The 19,518-nt window shown below is 56.5% G+C and overlaps 1 protein-coding gene across 9 annotated transcripts in view; it reads right to left on the bottom strand.

The window, feature by feature from the left end:
- The window catches only part of ATOSB (atos homolog B), a 41,606-nt gene that overhangs the window by 5,621 nt on the left and 16,467 nt on the right, over positions 1-19,518 (bottom strand). For 7 of the 9 annotated variants that reach the window (XM_064501218.1, XM_064501215.1, XM_064501222.1 and 4 more), the window contains 3 exons: positions 4,165-4,277; positions 3,366-3,567; positions 909-2,165 (listed from right to left, as the gene is read on the bottom strand). In XM_064501218.1, coding sequence (XP_064357288.1) covers positions 909-1,985 — 1,077 coding nt within the window. In that variant the 5' untranslated portion in view covers positions 1,986-2,165; positions 3,366-3,567; positions 4,165-4,277. Of the gene's footprint in view, positions 1-908; positions 2,166-3,365; positions 3,568-4,164; positions 4,278-5,354; positions 5,621-11,666; positions 11,705-19,518 lie in introns of those variants that run through there. The other 2 variants (XM_064501220.1, XM_026108208.2) reach the window with 2 other exon arrangements.

Here is a 19,518-nt window from a genome sequence, read left to right as displayed (position 1 = left end):
AAGGGTGCATGGGCAGGGATGGAGCTGTGCCGTGCCAATGGCACTGCTTGTCTCCAAAACAGTGCATCTCTGCTGTCTGTCCCTGTCAGTCCCTGCACCACGGGATGTCCCATGGAAGGATGGGAGTGTGCTGGCTCTGGCATGAACCTGCTGCTACTTTGGCCAGCAGCTTACAGTGGGGGCAGAGATCTGGTCAAGATGAACTGGCAAACTGGGTAGAATTGCAGGCTGCTCCTGAGCTACCAGGGTGGTTGCAAACCTCAGGGGTCTGCCCCATCTCTGGAAGGCTTGTGGCACCCTGAGGACACACAAGAGGCATCCCAGCACCACAGAGGAGCTGGCAGCATCTCTGCACACAGCACCAGGACCCCCATTCCCTGGCCAGAGCTGTCCAGCCCTGCTCCATGCCACCAAACCATTGCCCAGCAGGCCCAGCACCATGACAAATGTCATGGACAGAGGCCGAAGCAGTCCCCATCCCTCTGCCTTCCTCCTCCCCAGGCATACAGAGGACAGCTGCTCATGGCAAGCCTGACAACATGCCTGGCTTAATGCGAAGCTGTCAGACGCTGACCTGGCTGCAGCCAACGGTCCCCCGCACCGTGTCTCCAGCTCCCGCTGTCATGGGGAAGTAGCATCCTCCTCGTGCAAGGCTCTCACCATGCCAGAGAGCTGGTTGCAAGGGGCTGATCCAGTGATCACAGCAGGTCAAGAGCCAGTGACACGCTACAGACTGCGTGCCTCAGGGCTGGCTGGAAGCCACTGCCCTGCTTGCACCAGTGCTACGGCACTGGGACAGGACAGGGTTCTTTGCCACTGTAGGCCACGTGCCCACCAGCACAACCCTGAGCTCTGGGCATCCCCAGGCTGCTCCCTGCCTCTTCCCACCCTCCACGAGTGATGCTCACCTTGGCTGCTGGAAGCAGGTGATTCCAGAAAGGGGCCCCCTTGGCATCGGTGCTGCGGCAGGCCGTGGGCACTGGATGGCATGGCAGGGCCCTCTTCTTCCTCGCTGGTGGGGACAGGCTCTCGTCCTCCGAGCAGGAATCAGCTGCAACCTCCCCGGCCGGCAGCAGCTTCCGTTTGGCTGGGCAGCTGCGCCCGCTGAGCCGGCTGCTCCCGCAGGGTGTCTTCTCTGAGGAGCTCAGGCTGCTGGGCTCAGGGCTGAGTGCCGTCTGAGGAGCTGGGGGCTCCTTGCACCCGTTGGCCATCACTAGCCATTTCCCTTCTCTGCCAGTCCTGCTACTATGAGCAGGGCTGCTCTCCGGCTTCTCTCTCTTCCCACCAGAGGCTGCCTGGGGTGTTTGTGCAATATTGTGCAAATCAAGTTCAAGTAGGTTGTGGCCACTTGCCCGCTCCCCGTTCTCCCCGTAGTCTCCAGGCTGATCCTCTGGCGGGGCAGGGCAACTGTCTCTTGTGTGCAAAGTACTGCAAGCAATGTGCTGTGGCCAGGAGGACGAGGCATCCTGCGACCTCTCCTCTCTGCTGGCCTTGGGACTGTGGCTCGGGCTGCCCTCGCATCGGTGCTCCACCACCCGCAGCCCACTGTGAGAGAAGTGCTGAGCAGAGCCGCACAGGGATAGCTCCTCCACCAGCAGACCATCCTCGAAGGCATCGTCATCGTCCAGGGAACCCTGCCCAGGACCCCCATCCCACTTGCCATCCACCCCCCCGCCACCCCAGTGAGTTCGTTTGGGATCCCGTGCCCCTTCCGGAGTTCGCTGCTCAGGGTATCCTCTCTTAATGGCTGGCCGGCTGCCTGTCCGCTGCTCTGTGTTCTCGGAGGAGCTGGAGAGATGGGAGAAGATGGAGACCTGGTAAACCTTCTGGCGCTTGATCTCTGTCTCGTTGTAGCCCATGAGGATGCTGCGGTGAGTGCAGCATTGCGAGGAAGGCTCCAAGGCCGCCTCTCCACCTGGCCGGGACAGGCCAGAGTCCGTGCTGCGCTCTGGGGGCAGGGATGCCTCTGCGTGGATGTGCCGCATGGAGCCTTACTTGGCTGGACCCCGAGTGGAGCCGGAGTCAAAACAGCACATGCAGCAGCAGGGGAGGGACAGTAAAGTGCCACAGGGCCGCTGTGTGAGGGCAGCGGGTGGGAGCTGGACCCCCCTTGTTCAGGATGTCCGGGTGAGCCCTCTGTTATGGGGTGCACTGCAGCGCAGCATCTGGAAGGACAGAGCAAGAGGAAGCAGATCAGCCCAGGATCTCGGTCCTCAGTCAGCCTTTGGGCAGCAGGGGACATGTTGGGACGTGGGCAGCTCCGCATACAGCCCTATTCAGACCTCCCTCTCTGGGGACAGGAAGAGGAACCAGCTTGGTGTGGCTCTCTGGGGAACTCTGTGGCATCACCCACCTGCAGGATCAGCACTTCCTTCCTGGCCTGGGCACAAAAAGGAGTCTCCAGCTGGGCTGGAGGCTACTGGGAACAAGTCTGAGCAAGTGGGGAGAAGGGGGGCCTGCTCACTGCCAGGGACTTGATGTGCTTGCACTGCTCTGGAGCGCAGGAGTCAGGCAGGTCAGACCAGTCCCAGGGGCTCAAGCCTGTAATCACTCCTTTGGGCAACAGCAACAAGAGCTCCAAGTGCTCACCAAAGAAACCTTCCCCAGCCGCATGTGCTGAACAAGGCAGGCCTGGCTCCCTACGCTTCCAGCCCCCCAGTGGGGCCAGGAATTGGGCTGTTCAGCCTGAGGGAATCTGATCTAACATTGCAGTTAGCCCTGCTCTGAGCTGGCCTGAACCAGAGACCTCAAACACTTGAGCTAGCAGGTTGGTGGTACTGAGGGCTGCAGGTTAACGATGCCTCCAGCTTGTCCTAACCTATGATCAGTGAGTTGTTGAAGCAGAGCCCACCGTGGGCTCCTGCACTACCCATCCACACCACCCATCTCTGTCTATCTTGAGGGCTTGGCCTACTCTCTGCTACATGGGGCCTCAGTTTTGATTTTAAGTCCAGTTTCAGAGCCACCAGAGTTCTGGCCAGGAGCTATGTCTGCCATGATAAATACTGGAACAGTCACAAGTCCCGAGGGGATGGGATCTCTGCAGAAAAGTCACCACCAGGCTGAGGAGCTCCAGAGCCTGACAAACAGCCTGGGTTTGGCAGCTCTGCCCTCAGCCTGTCCCCACAGCGCTGTCTGCTCCCATGGCAGCAAAGGCTTGGGGGCAGGTATGCGATAGGGAAAACAATTCCTTAAGTGGGTCAAGGCCATCTGGGGACTGAGGCTGCATGGTATTTTGCTCCCCACTGATGGGGATGGGAGGGTGCCAGGCCAAGGCAGTTGGGCTCAGGGATTTTGTTTAGGAGGAGTGATGAAGGGTGTAACCTGCTGCGCTGCAGCCTGACCTGGCTGCCTCCCACACTCACCCCTCTGCAGCAGAACCCCACTCCACTCCAGATTAGGCTCCCCGTCCTGCAGTGGACAGTCGTTGGCACAACTAGCTGAAGACACCTGCCAGTCGGGCACCCCCCAAAAGCGGCGTGGCTGCCGTGGAATGGCTCCCACCATCACGGTGTGCCTCCAAACCTCTGCACTGTCCTCTCCAGCTCTTCAGTCTCCACAGCAGCTCTGACAGGGAAGGAGAGAGGAAGATGCAGGGCTGGAGTGATTCAGGAGCTCACTGAGAGAAGGGCAGGAAGGTACCACCCGCCTGTGGCATCACACAGGCAGAGAAGGCAGTATTCATGTTCAGCCTCTCTCAGCCTTCCAAATCCAAAGACCACATACATCTACAGGCCACCTTGGGCAGCACGGTCGATATGATTTCCATTTAAACCACAAATACTTTAAGCTAAGCTGTGAATTCTCATTCCTTTCTTGTATTTTATATGCCTTTTGCTTGTTTACCTTCACAAAAACCTGTGCATTTGAACAGATTCCTACTTATTTTTGGTGACAATTTCATAGTTTGCTTTCCAAGATGCTGCCGATCACCAGCCCCCACCCAGGCCACTGGTCTCATGTCCACCTCCCAGCCCTTTCACCCACAGCACACGTCACTTTGTGGCCCTACAGACAAGGAGAAGAGCTTGCAATTTCCTTCCTCTACTAAGTAATGTCTGGCAGGAAGGCAGAAACTGGGACCTTGACAGCCCTGAGCCATGATGGCCCCCCACCAGCTTCCCCCAGAGCAGACAGCAGTCCTTTCATGTGCACAGCACTCACCTGCTCAAAGGTGCCCTTGATGTACGAAGGAGATTTGTAGATGCAACACAGCTTCCTGGGCACAGCCACAGCTTCCCTGTGGTCATAATCCACCAGCACTGTACCTTTGATGCCTGGGGGAGGGCAAGGAGGAGAGTCAGCCTGGGCAGCAGCCTGTGATATGACACCTTCACAGCGAGCACAAGCCCTTGGGAACCTCCATCCCATGATGGAGGGGCTGAGGGTAGAGGAACCCCTGGGCAAAGCGAGGCAGCGCTGCCCGTCCCTGGGGCCCACACACTCCCCACCTCTCTTCCCACTCAGTCCTTGCCCAGGAGCCCACTACGGCAGCTGTTCAGAGGGAAGCTGCTGCCTGTCCGGCTGGGCATCCCGACTGCAAGCGCTGTCCCGAAGGCAGCGTGGCCCTACATCGTCTCGCCTAACCCTCCGCAATGCCTCAGGCACCAGTCAGGCTCAGTGTGAAGCCCACATCTTGCCACCGCATCAGATCATCCCTCCATGAGGTGTGGGGCACTACAGGATCTGTCTCCTGGAGCCACTGCCCTCCAAGCAGGGTGCAGATCAGCACTCCAATGCACAGGATCAGACTGGAAACAGCAGGGCCAGGTAGGTGAATGAAATCCCTGAAGGCATGCTGAGAAACACCGAACACCCAAGTGCACCCCTATTATGACACCCTGGTATGGCAAATTCTGCAACCCAAAATCTTTCTAGTTGGAGTCCCAGCGTCAGCAGGCCACTCGCAGTGCTTGGTGCAGCACCGGGGCTGACCTTGGCTGTTCCAGGAAATGGACTGGTCTTTCATTAGATTTTCAATGGCATCTCTAATTAATAGGCACTTGCAGCCAGTCACAGAAAGCAGGCCAGCCCGGGAGCCACTGCCAGCAGTGTCAAGGGAAGGGCATCGCCAGGGATCAGCCAGGATAGAGAAGTGATACGCTAGCTCCCTGGGAGCGCTCACAGCAGGGCAAATTCACACCATGGCACATCAAATGTCCGATCTCAAGCTTCAACAACGGCTCTTTGTAAAAACAGCTTCTCCTGGCACCCTGCACAGGGCCTGCATGAAGGCACGTAGGACAGCAGGTGAATGCCCGCAGTTGTGGGCCATGGGAGGATGTGGAGGTGCTAACTCACTGTGTTCTGCCTGCCTGGAAAGTGCAGAGCTCTTACACCAGTTAGCTGCTTACCTCCTCCACCCCTGGGGGAGATTTGTACCACGACCTGCACGGCACAGTCGACCGCTCAGAAGTAAAGTCAGCAACCGGCAGCAAAAGAGTCAGCATGGCACGGCAGGAGAATGCCATATCCTTCCTGCCTGTGTCCACGCTGGGACAAATCCGCAGTTTCAACCTGCATCATTTCTTTCTCCTTCCTGCGTTCCTCTGTGGTCACATCCCTTCCCAAGTCCTCGTGTAGGTAGGCTGAGCCATTTGCTCCCCAGAGGCAGCTGCATTTCAGGAGAACAGGTCCATCAGGTGAGGCTGACACACTGACACCACAGACCTGTCCCAGCTGAAATTTCAACACCAGTTACCAGGTGATGCCAGCGCTAGCCAGTAGCACCCACACCTTGCATGAGGAACTCCACCCCATTTTGCCAAGCTGGACACCATTGCCTAAGGCATCATGCAGGAGAGGCGGCAGGGTTCCCCACCTCACCCCAAAAGGGTTCCTTCTGTCTACAGGTACACCCTGGGAGGGACCGCCTTGCACACCCTCTTGGAGGGCTGCCTGGCAGCCTAGGACAGGGAGCACTGTGATGAGGAAGGAGGAATCTCTTTTTATGGCGCTGCAGTGCCACCGGGGACACATGCCTGCTGTCTTTTCTCCAAGGTCTCCCAGCACCTGGCTCCACAGCTACGTCAGACGCAGATTTCTTCACTGCATCTCGCCTGGCTAGGCTTGGAGAAAGGGCGCTACACTTCAACAGCCAGGATACCCACAGTGCTAAAGGAAGAGCAGGGAGGGAGCGAGCGTGTCCCTGGTGCTGGGGCAGAGACACTGTGTTCCACCACCTCGGGGACACTGAGCTACCAGACCCCAACCCATCCAGCAGGGATGATGCAGGATGGCACAGCCAGGACTGAGGGTCAGGGACCTGGATTACCTGTTGGCTTCATTCCTATTAGCACATCGGGGGGACACAGAATAAACAGACCATGGCCCCAATCTGGTGGCAAGAAAGCAGGATGGCAGGTGAGGAAGAGTTCCCAGCTGGGTGATGCAGCAGCTGTACTGTACACTGGGCTGCAGCCAAAGGCTCCGACCTGCAAAAGGATCTGTTGCCATTTTAACTGTACTGCACCACACCAAGGGTGTGGGGACAGGACAGGCAGAGAAAGGGGGGCCTGGCAGGGCTACCAGCGTGACACTGGTGCAAGGAGGAGAGGGAGTGCTGTTCCCAAAGGGGCCAAGCTCACACAGTGGGAATCCACGTAGCAGCACTGCCAAAGCAGCACTGCCAGTGAGTCGGGGGACAAAAGACTGTGGTCTGAGCCCTGCTGCCTGGGGCAGATAGCCACGCGTGGGGACCAGCAGGGCTGAGAGAGGTCCTCACACCATTCAGACCACAGAGAAGGAATCCCTGAACTGACCTTTGCTGCCTCCCTCTCTCCTGCTCCCTCTCCTGGGAAGCGCTTAGGAGACCAAACCTTCCCAGCTTCACTGCGGGGTGATGCAGGAGCCACAGAGCAAGGAAAGAGAGGGGCAGTCATTACAAGAAGGCAAAGGATTAGTCTCGGTACAAGCAGAGCACGAGGCAAGAGAAGACAAACAGAAACTGCTGGAAACTGACTGCTTGGAAGATAAGTCACAGCTCCATCAGTCCTATCTGAACCAAGAAAAATATTTAATAGGGGAAATCTAGCCAGTGGAAGTGTAAAAGCACAGGCTCCCTGGCACATGCTAAGAGCTGAGCTTGAGAAGCAGGCAGAAAGTTTCCATCACACCCCTGGAGGACGGCGGCACCAGCAGCAATGCTGCCATCACAGAATGGTTTCTCCATGGCCTGCAAGACCAGGTATACTGTAGTCAGGAGAGAGATGGGAACCACTTATAGCACTGTCCATGGGAGAGGTGGCAACCCTGTGAAGAAACCAGTGAGGGAGATGCTTCAGCAGCAAACTGTACCTGAAAGAAGAGATGAAAGGAGGAGATATGGCTCTGGCTCTCCCCTGGGCTTTGGGTCACAGAGGAATGAGCCCACACTTCGTGGAAGCAAGGGAAAGGGGAAAAAAAAGATGAGGCAGAGAGAGGGAGCATCCCTGCCCCACTGCAGAGGCAAGTGCTGCTCTCAGGGGCTCCTCAGAAGGAAGCCTCCTGCCGTACCAGATTTATGCAGCTGCAGAGCCTTGCTCAGTGCTGGCCCCTGTGCAGATAACACGGAGGAAGCCCAAGCCCAGAAGGGAAGGATGGGGCAAGAGGGAGTGCCCATGTTAGAAGCTGCAAGCTCCTAGAAATCATCAAAGACAGCTTCTACAGAGACAAACCCCACACTTCCCTCTACCCTCCTGGGTCAGGGAGGTGCTGCTGCTGCCCTTCCTCCCAGCCTGCAAGAGGGGACACTGTCCAGGTGCACCGAAGCAGGGTGCAGGAGCCCCGAGGACAGAGCAGCCTGCCCCACAGGGAGCCTCACCACAGCTCCAGCGGGCTCCCAAGCAACCAGGCGCCCCATCGGCTCCCGGGTCTCCCTGCAGGCTGAGGTCTGCCCAGCGGTGCACAGTGCCTTCCCAGCCGCAGGCCCACACGCAAGGTGCTGTAGGAGGCTACGTGGGCACCGAGCCCTTCCACCCGGCCGACCTGGGACGACACAATGAAATCTCTCCCGGTGGCTCAGGAGGCCAGAGCAGAGCTGCCAGCCTGGCGGCTCACCCCGTGCTGCCTGACACCCGCGCAGACCACCTCCGCACACCTTGCCTTGGTGCCTCGCATGCAAACAGAGACGCTGACAATAGCCCGCGGCTGGGAAGGGGGAGCAGATCCCACTACACAACAGCCACCTGTGTACGGCTCTCCCCCATGTCCAACCCCCCCCCAAACCCCCCACGCTAACCTCCCCTCCATGCATAGCTGCCCCTTTCCCCAGAAAAGCACAGTCAAAGAATGAAAAGCAGCTTAACATCCGGCAGGACAATCAGCCGGCTCTCCAAAGCCGGCAGCACCCCCTGCCCGCCCAGCCCCGCAGGCTCAAACCTCGGGGATACAGCCTGCAGCCTCCCGGCTCAAACGTTAATCAGGAGTCCACGAAACCTGCAGCATGCAGAGCGGGGAAATCCCATGCAGCAGCCGCTCATGGGGAGGACAGCCCAGGTTGAGGACAGACCTTTGTCTCTGCCTGCCTGCCTGTCTCGCTCGCTCGCTCGCTGCTGGAGGAGGAAGAGGGGGGCGGTGGGGGACAGCGAGCAAAGATAACACCCCTAGGAGGGATGTCACAGTCACGTTAATCACTTGGAATTCCAGCCAGCGCAGACCCGGGCGCTGCAAATATGGGCAGCAAATGGAGATGCTCAAAGCTCTGAAATAATTGGATCCTTTCACAAGAGCCGAGCCCAGAATCCAGCACAGGAATTCAGTCCCCACTGGAAGTCGAGAGATCAAATACACAGAGAGGCAGGCACAGCACAAGCAATCCTTAGCCACTGCTGCATCCAGATCCGCAGCACCCCACCCCCCCATATTCCTTTGCACTGCTCTAATCTCAGGTATCTTCTCGGCAGGAGTGATGGCACGAGAGGACCGCAGCAGAGAGCCCAAGCCGCGAGCAGAGCCGAGCTGAGAACTGTCCCCTTCCCATCCAACTTACTCCACTTGTGGCAAGGTGCAGAAATGCTGCCAGTGTAAAAGAGGGTTTACCAGAGGAAAGCAGCAGCCTCAGAGCCCTGCTCGAGCAGAGGAACAGCCCAAGGAAAGGAGCCCCCAAAGGTGCCAGCTGGCCTCCGCAGCCCCGCCAGGGAGACGCGCAGCCCAGCAGGCTCGCCAGCCCGCATCACGTTCCCAGCAAGACACACACACGGCACATGTAGGCTCCTGCTCAGCGCCTCAACGGCAATGAAAAGGCACGGAGGCTTCTGCCAGAAAACAAAGAGGCAGCGGCAGAGCTGGGGGTGGGGAAAACTCTGCTGCCCAAGAGGATCCCTGCAGAGACAACAGGATGCTGCTGGGCTCCACCACAGCCACTTACCCCAGCGAGCCCGAGGTGGCACCCACTCACCCGGCGAAGGGAGTCCGGAGGGTGGGCTGGCCCTGGTCCCCTCCCCGAGGAAACGCGGAGTGGGAAGTGCTGCAGGACGCAAGCCAGGCCCAGGACAACAGCTGGCCACAAGGGGAAAATTCCTCCGGGCTTGCTTCGCTTCATAAAGAGCTGTGTCTTTTCACCTCGGGGTAACTACTGCATGCCACCGCTCCCCAGGGGAAAGCGCGGCCAACACCACGCGTGTGAGTTTTACGGCAAGGCGAATTTGCAGAGCTCAATGCCACGCGCTCCCTGGAGTTGACCTTGCAGTAGCACGGCAGCCTCACTGCCTTTCCTGCGGGAGCGCAGCTGTGGTAGTCACCCCGGGGCAACCAAGAAGGAGCCCACGGCTTTCTATGCAGCGAAAGCAAGCCCCTAGTCGTCCACGTGCAGGGACACGTCCGCAGGCTCCATTTCAGTTTTCTTCCGATCTCTGGAGGTGGCAGCTAGAGGAACCCAGGCCCCAGCTGCCAGACAACCACACAGACTTGCTGCTCCCTTCCAGACCTCGGTGCCAACTGGAACCGATGGAAAATTTTCCACCGTTAGCAATTACAAAGTCACATGGGCACACACCCAGTCACCGGGCAGCCACAGGAAGCCTGATCAGTCCTGACGGAGGGGCAGGGACCACTTCTGCTCTGTGCCTGCACAACGCCTGGGGTCTCCGGCCATGACTGGGCCACCTGCATACTACCACGTGGAAAGTTCAATAAGGACATTCGTACCCCCAGCCCCAAGCAGGACCAGACCCTCACTGTAGCAGGTGCTGTAGAAACGTTACGAGTAACAGTTCTTTCAGCCTGCATATCTCATGTCCCAGGAGGAGGAATAACACCCTAGGGTTACTGCCTGTATCAGAAACCATGGGGAACCCTATCCTGACCCATTTAACTCGACCACGGTGGAAAGGCAGATCACTTGCTGTTCATTCACATCCCATCAGCTCCCCGTCCCAGGCTGTCCGCTGCAGGAAGCGTGATCTAACCGTGCAGCGTGAGCGGGGCACTCTTCATTGCTGCGAGCCAGGTACAGAAATGTGGGCCCTGACAGCGTGCTCTGGGTGACAGGGTTGCAGAGGGGGAGCTCTGCCCCTTGCAGGCCTGTGAGGGGGCTGATGCTTCCAGTGCTGGGAGAAGATGGCACGGCAATCTGAACAGCTAGCAGCGATGGGACCTCTGCTGCCTCCCCTCTGCTTCCCAGTTCAACACCCACTTCCTGCCCCCTCACCACCATATACAACCACAGCCATGCACAGCCCCATCGTCCCTCTTACCAAGCCAGCTCCTTCCAGTCCCTCCCATGACTCGACTCCCTGTAATCATCCACACTGTCTGAGCCCAGATACACAGACCCTCAGTTTCCCTACATCCTCCTCATGGCAGCGTGGCTCAGTGTCCCCTAAAGCATGCTATTCCTCGCTCCCACCCCAACCGCTGCCCTCCACAACCATCAGACCCTGCCCTGCTTACATGCACCCCCACGCATGTCCCCAAAGTCCCCAGCTCCTCACCTGTGCTCTGTCCTCTCCTGATCTCTGCAGCAAGTGCCATAACTTACCTTAGTCTTCTCCATCCCCAACTGCCCCTCACCTACCTACAGCCTTGCCAGCCCAAGCCTCTTTGCACACAACTCACATGAGACCCACCAAGGAGTCCCTGGGAGAGCCACAGGAATATCATCCTTCCAACATCCCCTAAACCGTCACAAGGGCATTGCAGAACAGTGGAGAAGGTCCCAGGGATGCTGCATTACCTGAAGCAACTCTTGACACGCAGGCCTCAAAGCTGAGCGCTAGAAGAGGGAACAGGCTGAGTGCCTCTGGTAAGAAGGGTAGCAAGGATTTTGTGTGCAGCATTTACCCCGTGGGAACTGTCCATTTGCACCGCAACCCCTCTTGCGATATACTTCCTTTTACTGTAAGAGCCCTCCAAGGGAGGCGCTTGGGCACAGGCACTCAGGCCTCCGGCTCGGCATTTCGAAGCTGCAGCTTGCAGATAAGACTGCAGCAGCAGTGGCGACATTCAGCATCTTTTCCATTCCCCATGCTAGACATCTACATGGCATGGTGGTAGGAGATACCCTAAATACATACACATGCACACCCACCCGATTCTCCCCTTTCCAGCTGCGATTTAGAAAGCCTCAAGCCTAGCAAAGGCCAAAGCAGTGATACAGACTGGGTAGGTATTTGGGCTCTATACTTGCTTGACTGTAAAGTGTTTTCACAGAGAAGGGGCATTTCCACCATAAATTCAATGTCCTGTACCTTGTCAGATGAAGGCAAGGTCTCTCCTTCCAGCAAGCCTGAAGGAAGGGAGAGGGAAGAGATCTGTTGAGGCATCAGGAAAAGATGTCATCACTCACCTGAACACTCACACCGCTGCCCATGCAGGCAACAAACACAGAGGTGCACAAGCCCCTTCAAAGGGGAACAAGGTGGGATGCGGAATTGGTGTGTCCAGCTCCAGCCCCAGAGGCATACACAAACCACTGGCCCAGCAGCGCTGCACCAGCTCCTTCTTCACCCCATGGAACTGGCAGACATCCCAGTCCACCTGCTCCGCATTGCCCCTGGGTCTTGCAGACGGCATAGCCCTCTGCCCCACGCACTCAGCACCACCCTATAGCTAGAGCAGGGCTCTGAAACAGCAGCCCAGGGCTCCGTGCAGCAACACAGCTGGGGTGCCCATAGGGCCTGACGCTCAGCTGTTGCATGGAGATGGTAGCATTCAGGAAGCCAAGGCCCAACCAGTGCCTCATGTGAGACAGAGGCTACAAGGGACCTGCCCTCGGGGCTATCAGGCAGGTGCAGCCTGCATGGGCCACACAGCGCAGGGCATGCTGACGTATCAGCATCCTCTGTCTTTGCGGAAGTGATAGGGAACAGGGGTGGGTTCAAGGCACAGCTGCATCCCCAGACAACCTTCCTGCGCAAGACGCAAGCTCCCACATCAGCCCCCATAAAACAAGAAGACTTTCTTGTTACTGCTACAGTCCATGTTTTGTTGCACACCTTCAGCAGAAATATGCAAAGCTCAGATCTCAGAAACCAGCTTCACCATAACAAGTGGGCCAAAAAAACCACTTAAACCCTGATGGCAGCCATACCACAAGGGACACAGACCCTCCAGCTCTGACACTCATAGGGAGACAAAGCCCACAAAAGCCCTGACAGCTCTCCGCAGACTACGAGGAATCAACTAGTCCCAAGACAGGCAAGGATTTACCCATGGAGCTAGGAACGGACCTCAGGGGCCTCTTGGCTCAGACCACCAGACCCTGCTGCTCTCGATGCGCCCGAGTGTTGTAACAGAGATATCCAAGTAACGCAACAGTGCCCAGAGCAGTATTGAGTAACAACTGGACTGCGAGGAGAGGCAGCCAGGGGAAGGGAGAGAGCACAGCTCTCTGACCCCAGCGGCAGCCCCACACCAACAAGCCCAAGCGAAAGGCCTAGATGAGCAACTTGAGAAGGGATCTGGGGACAAATACGGGCCCATGGGAACTTCCTAGAGAATGGAAACCCACATAAAAGTGTCTGGGGAGCCTGAATGCTGGGGACATCCTTCCATGAGATGGGGAAGTACGTGGAGCTTCTGCTGCAGGTCAGCTGTGCCCAGGCTCTGTGGCTACACATAGCCCCTTTGCTCCCATTTTTTACTCCGGCAGAGGGGACGAGGCAAACACTAAAAAACATTTTAGCACTTAGACACCAGACAGGCTTCTGGAGCATTAGACACTAGAGTCAAAGTTAGGAGACTCAATAAATTGCAGAACGGAGTTGTTTCTGAAGACAAGGCTGACAAGGCTGCCAGCAGCCAGCCTTGCAGAAGGACAGGATCAAGAAAAGAGCAGCCATGAGAATAAAAGGCTGGCAAAGAAACAGAAAATACTGGGAGCACATAATTCTTTCCAGACAGTCCTCTGGGCTCATCTCAGCCTCCATCTGCTCCCTATCTGCTCAGGATGGTCAGGCAGCTGGAGCCTTTAAAAAGACTACTGGTGACTTCCCCTCCGATCGCCACTGTCTCTGGGCCTGAGACAGGCACCACAGGGAAGATAAACCTGGAGCCCTTCCACCCGGAGGGCTGGGGGCCAGCGTCCTCTCCAGCCTCCTGGCAACATGAACATCCCCTGCAGATCACAGCTCCGCACTGCCAGTGGAGCCGGGCGGATGATTTATTGCCCTGTGCTTTACTGCCTGTGTGTCAGAGCCAAACTTTTCATACTCGTGTAGGTAGGGAAAAAACAGTCCTCTGGAGAGAAGGGTGCTCCAGGTACGAGAGGTGGAGGCAGAGCAATGAGGTGGGCAATCCTGCTCAGGCAGTGCCTCAGTCCCCCAACACCGCTAGCACCACACAGATGAGAGATGGATCCAGACAGGAGGGCTGGTACTCACTGCGCCAAGAGGCAGCAAAGGGGATAAACAGAACAAATCTCTGAGCTCTCTGCTCACCTGCAGGCAGGTTGGTCCAACAGGCCCTGAGGTGTGACATTGCCAACTGCCCTGAGAACTGCAGATCTGTGCAATAACACAGGTAGAAGGGGACCCTGGCGGGGGGTCTTGGTCCAAGCCTGCTCCGAATGAGGCCAGCCTTGAGCAGGTTGCTGATGGCCTGACCCCATTGAGGGCTGAAAGCCTCCAAAGTTGAAATTGCCCCCCTTGTCCAGGCCTGTTGTGGGATTTGACTGTCCTCGTAGGGAATATTTTTCCTAAAATCTGACAGGAACTTCCCTTGACGCATCTTGTGCTGTTGCCTAATATCCTGTCCCTGGACACTTCCCAGAAGAGCCTTGCTCCAGCTTCTCTCCAAATCCCCACCAGGCAGCTGCCGAAGCAATGAGACCTCTTTGCCTTCCCTTCTCCAGGCTGCACAGCCCCACTGCTCTCAGCCTCCCCTCATTTGCCCCAACTGCCAGCCCCTCAGCATCTCAGCTGAACTCTCTCTCATTTGTCTGTGTCCGCCTTATCCTGGGGAGCCCAAAACCTCCTCCACTGACACCATAAGCAGTTCAGATTCAGGGCGGGGAAGAACGAAAGGGGAGAGAAATGCATTAATCTGCAATTAGTCACGCTTTGGGTCTGGGCAGGCATTCAGTGCCAGCCACACCTCTGTTGGAGAGACACTGGCTCGAGGATGCAGCCCCCCGCAAGCCTGGGTGAGGCTCTGCATTTTAAGGAAGGGATGGGAAGGTCTGTGCAGTAGGGACACACTGGCTCGCCACAGCCCAGCCAGAAGATGGGGATGCAGACCAAGCATGGGTTCTCTCTCCTGTAACATCTCCCCATCCACTTCAAACAGCACAGTCAAGGAGCTCTCAGCCAGTCTGGCCTCATCAGGCCCTGATGGAGATGCCAAGAAGGCAAACTCCTCTAAGAGAGCACAGGACACCCTCACTCTCAATTCATCCAGTCCACTTAGAGCAGGGGCAGAGGGTTAATCTGTGACAACTGAACTCACAATCTGTGACAGGCAAAGCAGCTGACTGGGAAGAGGGAGCAGTCACCCATGGGCAGGAGGGAAACCACTCTGCCAGGCTCAGCAGAGGGACTCCATCCACCACATCCTACCCCAGCATGGTGTCTCCCACAAGCAGTAAGACACACAGCCACATGCAGGTCCTTCCTCCTCTCACCTGAACAGGATGAACAGGCTGCAAACACAACGCACTGCAGCACGCCAGCCTGTCTCAGACCCAGGGCAGTGCCAGACCTCCAGGGTATCTCTGGAGAAAGCTAGAGCTTGTTAACTTCCATTCCTCCCTGCCAAGCACATAGCCAGGGAAGACAGCAGTTACCTGCAGCTAGCCTGGGCAGCAGAGCCCTACAGACCTTAGGGACACTACTTGTCACAACACTGAAACCAGAGGGGGCTGTTTTCATTTGAGAATTTGATCCACAGCTCTGCTTCTTAGAGATACCAGGTGCAGATTTCAGTTCCTGTTGCAACAAGCCCACATCACCTTGTGTTGGGAATCCCAAGTACCTGCCCCAAGAAGTTTGGCCCTAAATACACAGGGCTTTGGTTTTACTGCTGTGGCACCACTATGGGGCCTATGTCCACCACATGCCCATAGGGGACCTTCCCCAGGAGCGATGGGCAGCACGATCTGAAGGAGTCAAACTCATCGGCGACCAGCTAGGGAAGACAAAAACAAAACAGCCCAGAACAGGTCCCTGGATGAGGGAAGCAGCCCTCCATGAACCCCTCAAACACCCCCACAGGTTATGCAGGATGGCCAAAGCCCAGACCACTGATGGGTTTTCGGAGCCAGCATCCCCCCGTGCCCCCAGTGCATCATCCCATCCCGGTTCTTCCCACGTGGCCTGATCACTCAATACAGAACTATCCATTTATCCTTCCCTGTCCCAGCAGGGTTCATTAATTTTTCCATCCTCCTCCCACTCTCTCAGAGTGCAGGGGAAGGTTAGCGGACAGGATCTGACCAGGACAGAGACCTGCTCAGTTTGCCCAGGGCTGGCTGGACATCCCACAGGCTCCCGAGGACAAGGATTCGCCCCACGTACCGGAGGCTGGGATACCTGGTCATTGCACTGCTCCCTCACAGTGCTTGTCTTCAGTCTCTCCTAGGAAAGCCTCAACACCATGGACTCCCCAGACCCCACCAGGACGGCAGAGTACTGAAGCCGAGAGGAGATGGGAGCAGAGAACAGGTTCGGCACGTGGCCAAGATGGATCCCAGGTATCCTGGCCCGTTGCCTCTGCAGCAGCCACAGGCACCACCTTCACCTGCCAAGCCCTGAGGCTTTCCCAGCTCTCCTCTGGCACCTTCATCCCATCGCCTGGAGGACCAAGCCTGGGCTGCCAGGCCCCTGGGCTCCCTTAAAGCCCAGTCCTGGGAGAGCACCTGCCTTTGGCTTCCCGCTGACTCATTCCCCTGTGATTCACCCCCTCCTCCTGCCTGACTCACCCATTTATGCCACAGCCCTGCGTGTGCAACCCTGCCACAGTTGTCAGGGCAATGCCACAAACTCTGCAAGGCAGCAAATCAGGCAGGAAAGCTGGCCAGGCTGCACCAAACGCCTCATCTCCTGCAGCACGCAGCAGCAGGAGGGGCAGAGATGACGCCACTGGCTCAAGTCCACATCGGGGAGACGGGGGCAGCAAGGCAGCCCGGGAGTGGGAGCACTGCCATGTGTAAGCACTGCTGAGATAAGGAGCGAGGCTGGGGGAGGGTTTCCTCCAGGCTCCCAGGCTGCCTTCCAGGCAAACCCATTCACTTTATCAGGCCTTTGGCAGCCTGTCCCCCACCTCTGGCGCTGGAAGGCTACCCAGCACCACCGCAGCGCAGACCCATATGCTAGCTGCCTGACGACTGACCTTCCTTCAGATACAGCCAACACATGCCCTCCCAGGCCACCCCATGCCTTTTCTCAGTTTGGTTCTCCAAGGGGCTGCAAAAACCAGGGCTCGAAGCCCAAGACCCTCTCTGGGGAGAAGAGGGGAGCCACTCAGTTCAGCCTGCCACCCCACTCTGCTAAACAACAGGGTGGGCAGCCCTGCAGATGGCAGGGGGTTGACCAAGGGACAGGCACAGAGCTTGGGCAGAGGGAGACTGTGCTTTCAGTGTCCTGGGAGCCAGGAAGAGCTTTCTTCTAAAGCATGGCTTTTGTCACTTAGCATCAGCTAGTGCCGCGGCACGCTTGGCCAGTTCCCGAGTCCAGACAGTACAAGCTATATGCGTGATGATGCTCTCTCTGCAAACTGCTTCTCAGACTAGCGATTCCCTTAATGCTAGGGGCAGAAGCTCAAATGAAACACGCTTTGCCCCAAATCCTCTCCTTTCATATTCACCTTAGCATCATTCCCTTCCAAAAGCTCTTCTAAACCCAGCCTCTTTCTTAGAGGGTACCAAATCAGAGGCTACAAAAGGAACATTGCACATCACATCACAGCTGCTCACCATGCTGGAGCCCAGTGAGAGCTACAGCACAAGCCTCCCAGCCGCCGAGAGGCTCTGTGTACCACAGCACATCCATCTGCGTCAAGAAATGCGCGAGAGAGCAGGCGCACGCAGAAGATGCCGGTCTGTGCAACACGCCTGGTGTGCGGATCTGTGCTTCTGCTTACAGCAGCCTCATGGCTGAAGGATCCATTTCCCATTGATTATGGGAAAAAATTACAGGGATCACACATAGACTTTTTCTACCCTTTCTGCCCCATACCCTGCAAGTCAGAGTCATGCTGATGAGGGGCTCTGATCATATCCACCTGAGAACACCTGGCCAGCTGCAGCATTTTGTCTACAGCCACATGCAGGTGACTTAGGACAGGCAGCGCTGGTGCTACAAAAGGACGAGGCAGCCAAGCATGGGGTCTCCAGCAGGGTCACAGAGCCCCAGCCGGGTCAGAAGGCCCTGCCATCTGGGAAACTTAGGCCAGACTAAACCCATGCTTTGGCTACGGAGGGAGGGACAACACCTCAGGCTGAGAGGTCACGTATTTAATAGGGACAAAGAATGATTTTCTGTCAAAGTTCAGGACCATATGCCAAAACTGCTGATTCAGCTAATGGATCTCCCTGGATTTTCACATGTATGACACAGATGCAGTATCCAATGCCTCCTGATCCTCGCCATACACTCACAGAGCCTTTCTCCCTTTTCAGGGCAAAGAAAACCAAAACACAGAGAACAGTAGTCTTGCCCAGGGTCACACAGGGAGCCAGTGACTTCCCCCACATACCACCCCTCCTTTCATCAGGATGCTTCAGTCCCCAGGGTCCCTTCTAGGAAGGCAGGATGAGAGATTTGCACTGCTCACTGCATGTCATCAGCGAGGTCAAAGGCAGAGCCAACACCATGGTCACGGCATCACCAAGGTCACAGAGCTGGGTAAGCACCTGAACAAAACTCAGCAGCCACCAGTGGGACAGGACCAGCAATTAAAATGGACATACTTGAATCAACCTGTCAGTATCAAAAAAGATGAGCTTCCCTGCGAGCTCTGGGAGTCTCTGAGACAGCAGAGAACCTACGTGAGCTCCTAGACCAGACTGGCTACCTGCTCTAGCCCCAGGGAAAAGGGGAGCTGAGACCAAACCCAATGATGTGCCTGACATCCAGTTAGAGCAGCTAGGGGACTGCTCTGATTTGAGCCAGATGGCAACAATTTCCTAGGAACGGTTCTCTATTTGTGAATAACACATGTAAAACACCATCCTTAATACCATCCTTCAGCCAGGCTCTGGGAAGAACAGACAGGCACTAGCTAAGCTACTCTTGCCTTTGAGGTCTCTCCCATACCAAGCAAGATCCCTTGCAACTGCCTTGTGTTCCTCTTCCACAGCCCAGGTGGCAAAAATGAGTGGCAGAGCGTCCCTCCAAAGGACAGAGACAGCACCTTGCTGCCTTGAAATAGCATATTTCAGGCCAGCCACCTGGAAATTGTCAGCAGAGAGGAGCCAGTTTATTCACCCACCTTTACGTCAGACTTGCTTCTGTGGCACAGGTGCTGTCAAAGGGCAGAACGGGAAGAGAAGTTGAGGCAACTACAGAAGGAGAAGTTCAGGCTTTCTGAACGTGGATGGGGGCAGTTTGCTAAGCTGCAAGAAGTATGTGAAGTTGATGCTTCTGCTGAAATGCTTCCTGGTTACGAGGGCTGACGCACAGATCACTAGTTTGAGAATGAGCAATCTACCAAGGTGAACAGAGGAAGTCACCACTTCCAGGAACCCCTTGCTGGGTCATTCTTCTCACAGCAGCCCTCTACTCCCTACCTTTCTCCCTGCCCAGGACTTGAAGAAGTAGAGAAGCCTCAATGCCACTAACTTACATGCTTGCTGCAGTGACCTGCTCAGAGTTGCCAGCAAAAGGACAGGCTGGAACAAAGTATGTGCCTCTCTTGGCCTCTCCTCTCCGCCAGGGACCTGGGGAGATAGAATAGCTGGTCCTGGACCCCAGGACTCATGGAGTATTCCTGGGAGCACTTTTCATCTCCTGGCCAGAGCACAGTGAAGCATCAGCCCTTTGTTCAAAGAAAAAAAATCACATCCAAGGTGATCCGTCCCAATGTAAGGACCAGATGTGTAATTTTTGTAAAAAAAACCTTAGAGTGGAGAGCACATGTCTGTGGCAAAGGATGGAGCTGAATAGC

The sequence above is a fragment of the Dromaius novaehollandiae genome, chromosome Z (assembly GCF_036370855.1).
Source record: "Dromaius novaehollandiae isolate bDroNov1 chromosome Z, bDroNov1.hap1, whole genome shotgun sequence".
NCBI lineage: Eukaryota > Metazoa > Chordata > Aves > Casuariiformes > Dromaiidae > Dromaius > Dromaius novaehollandiae.
Note: the sequence above shows the minus strand (reverse complement) of the source record. Positions and strands in the feature narration are given on the sequence as shown.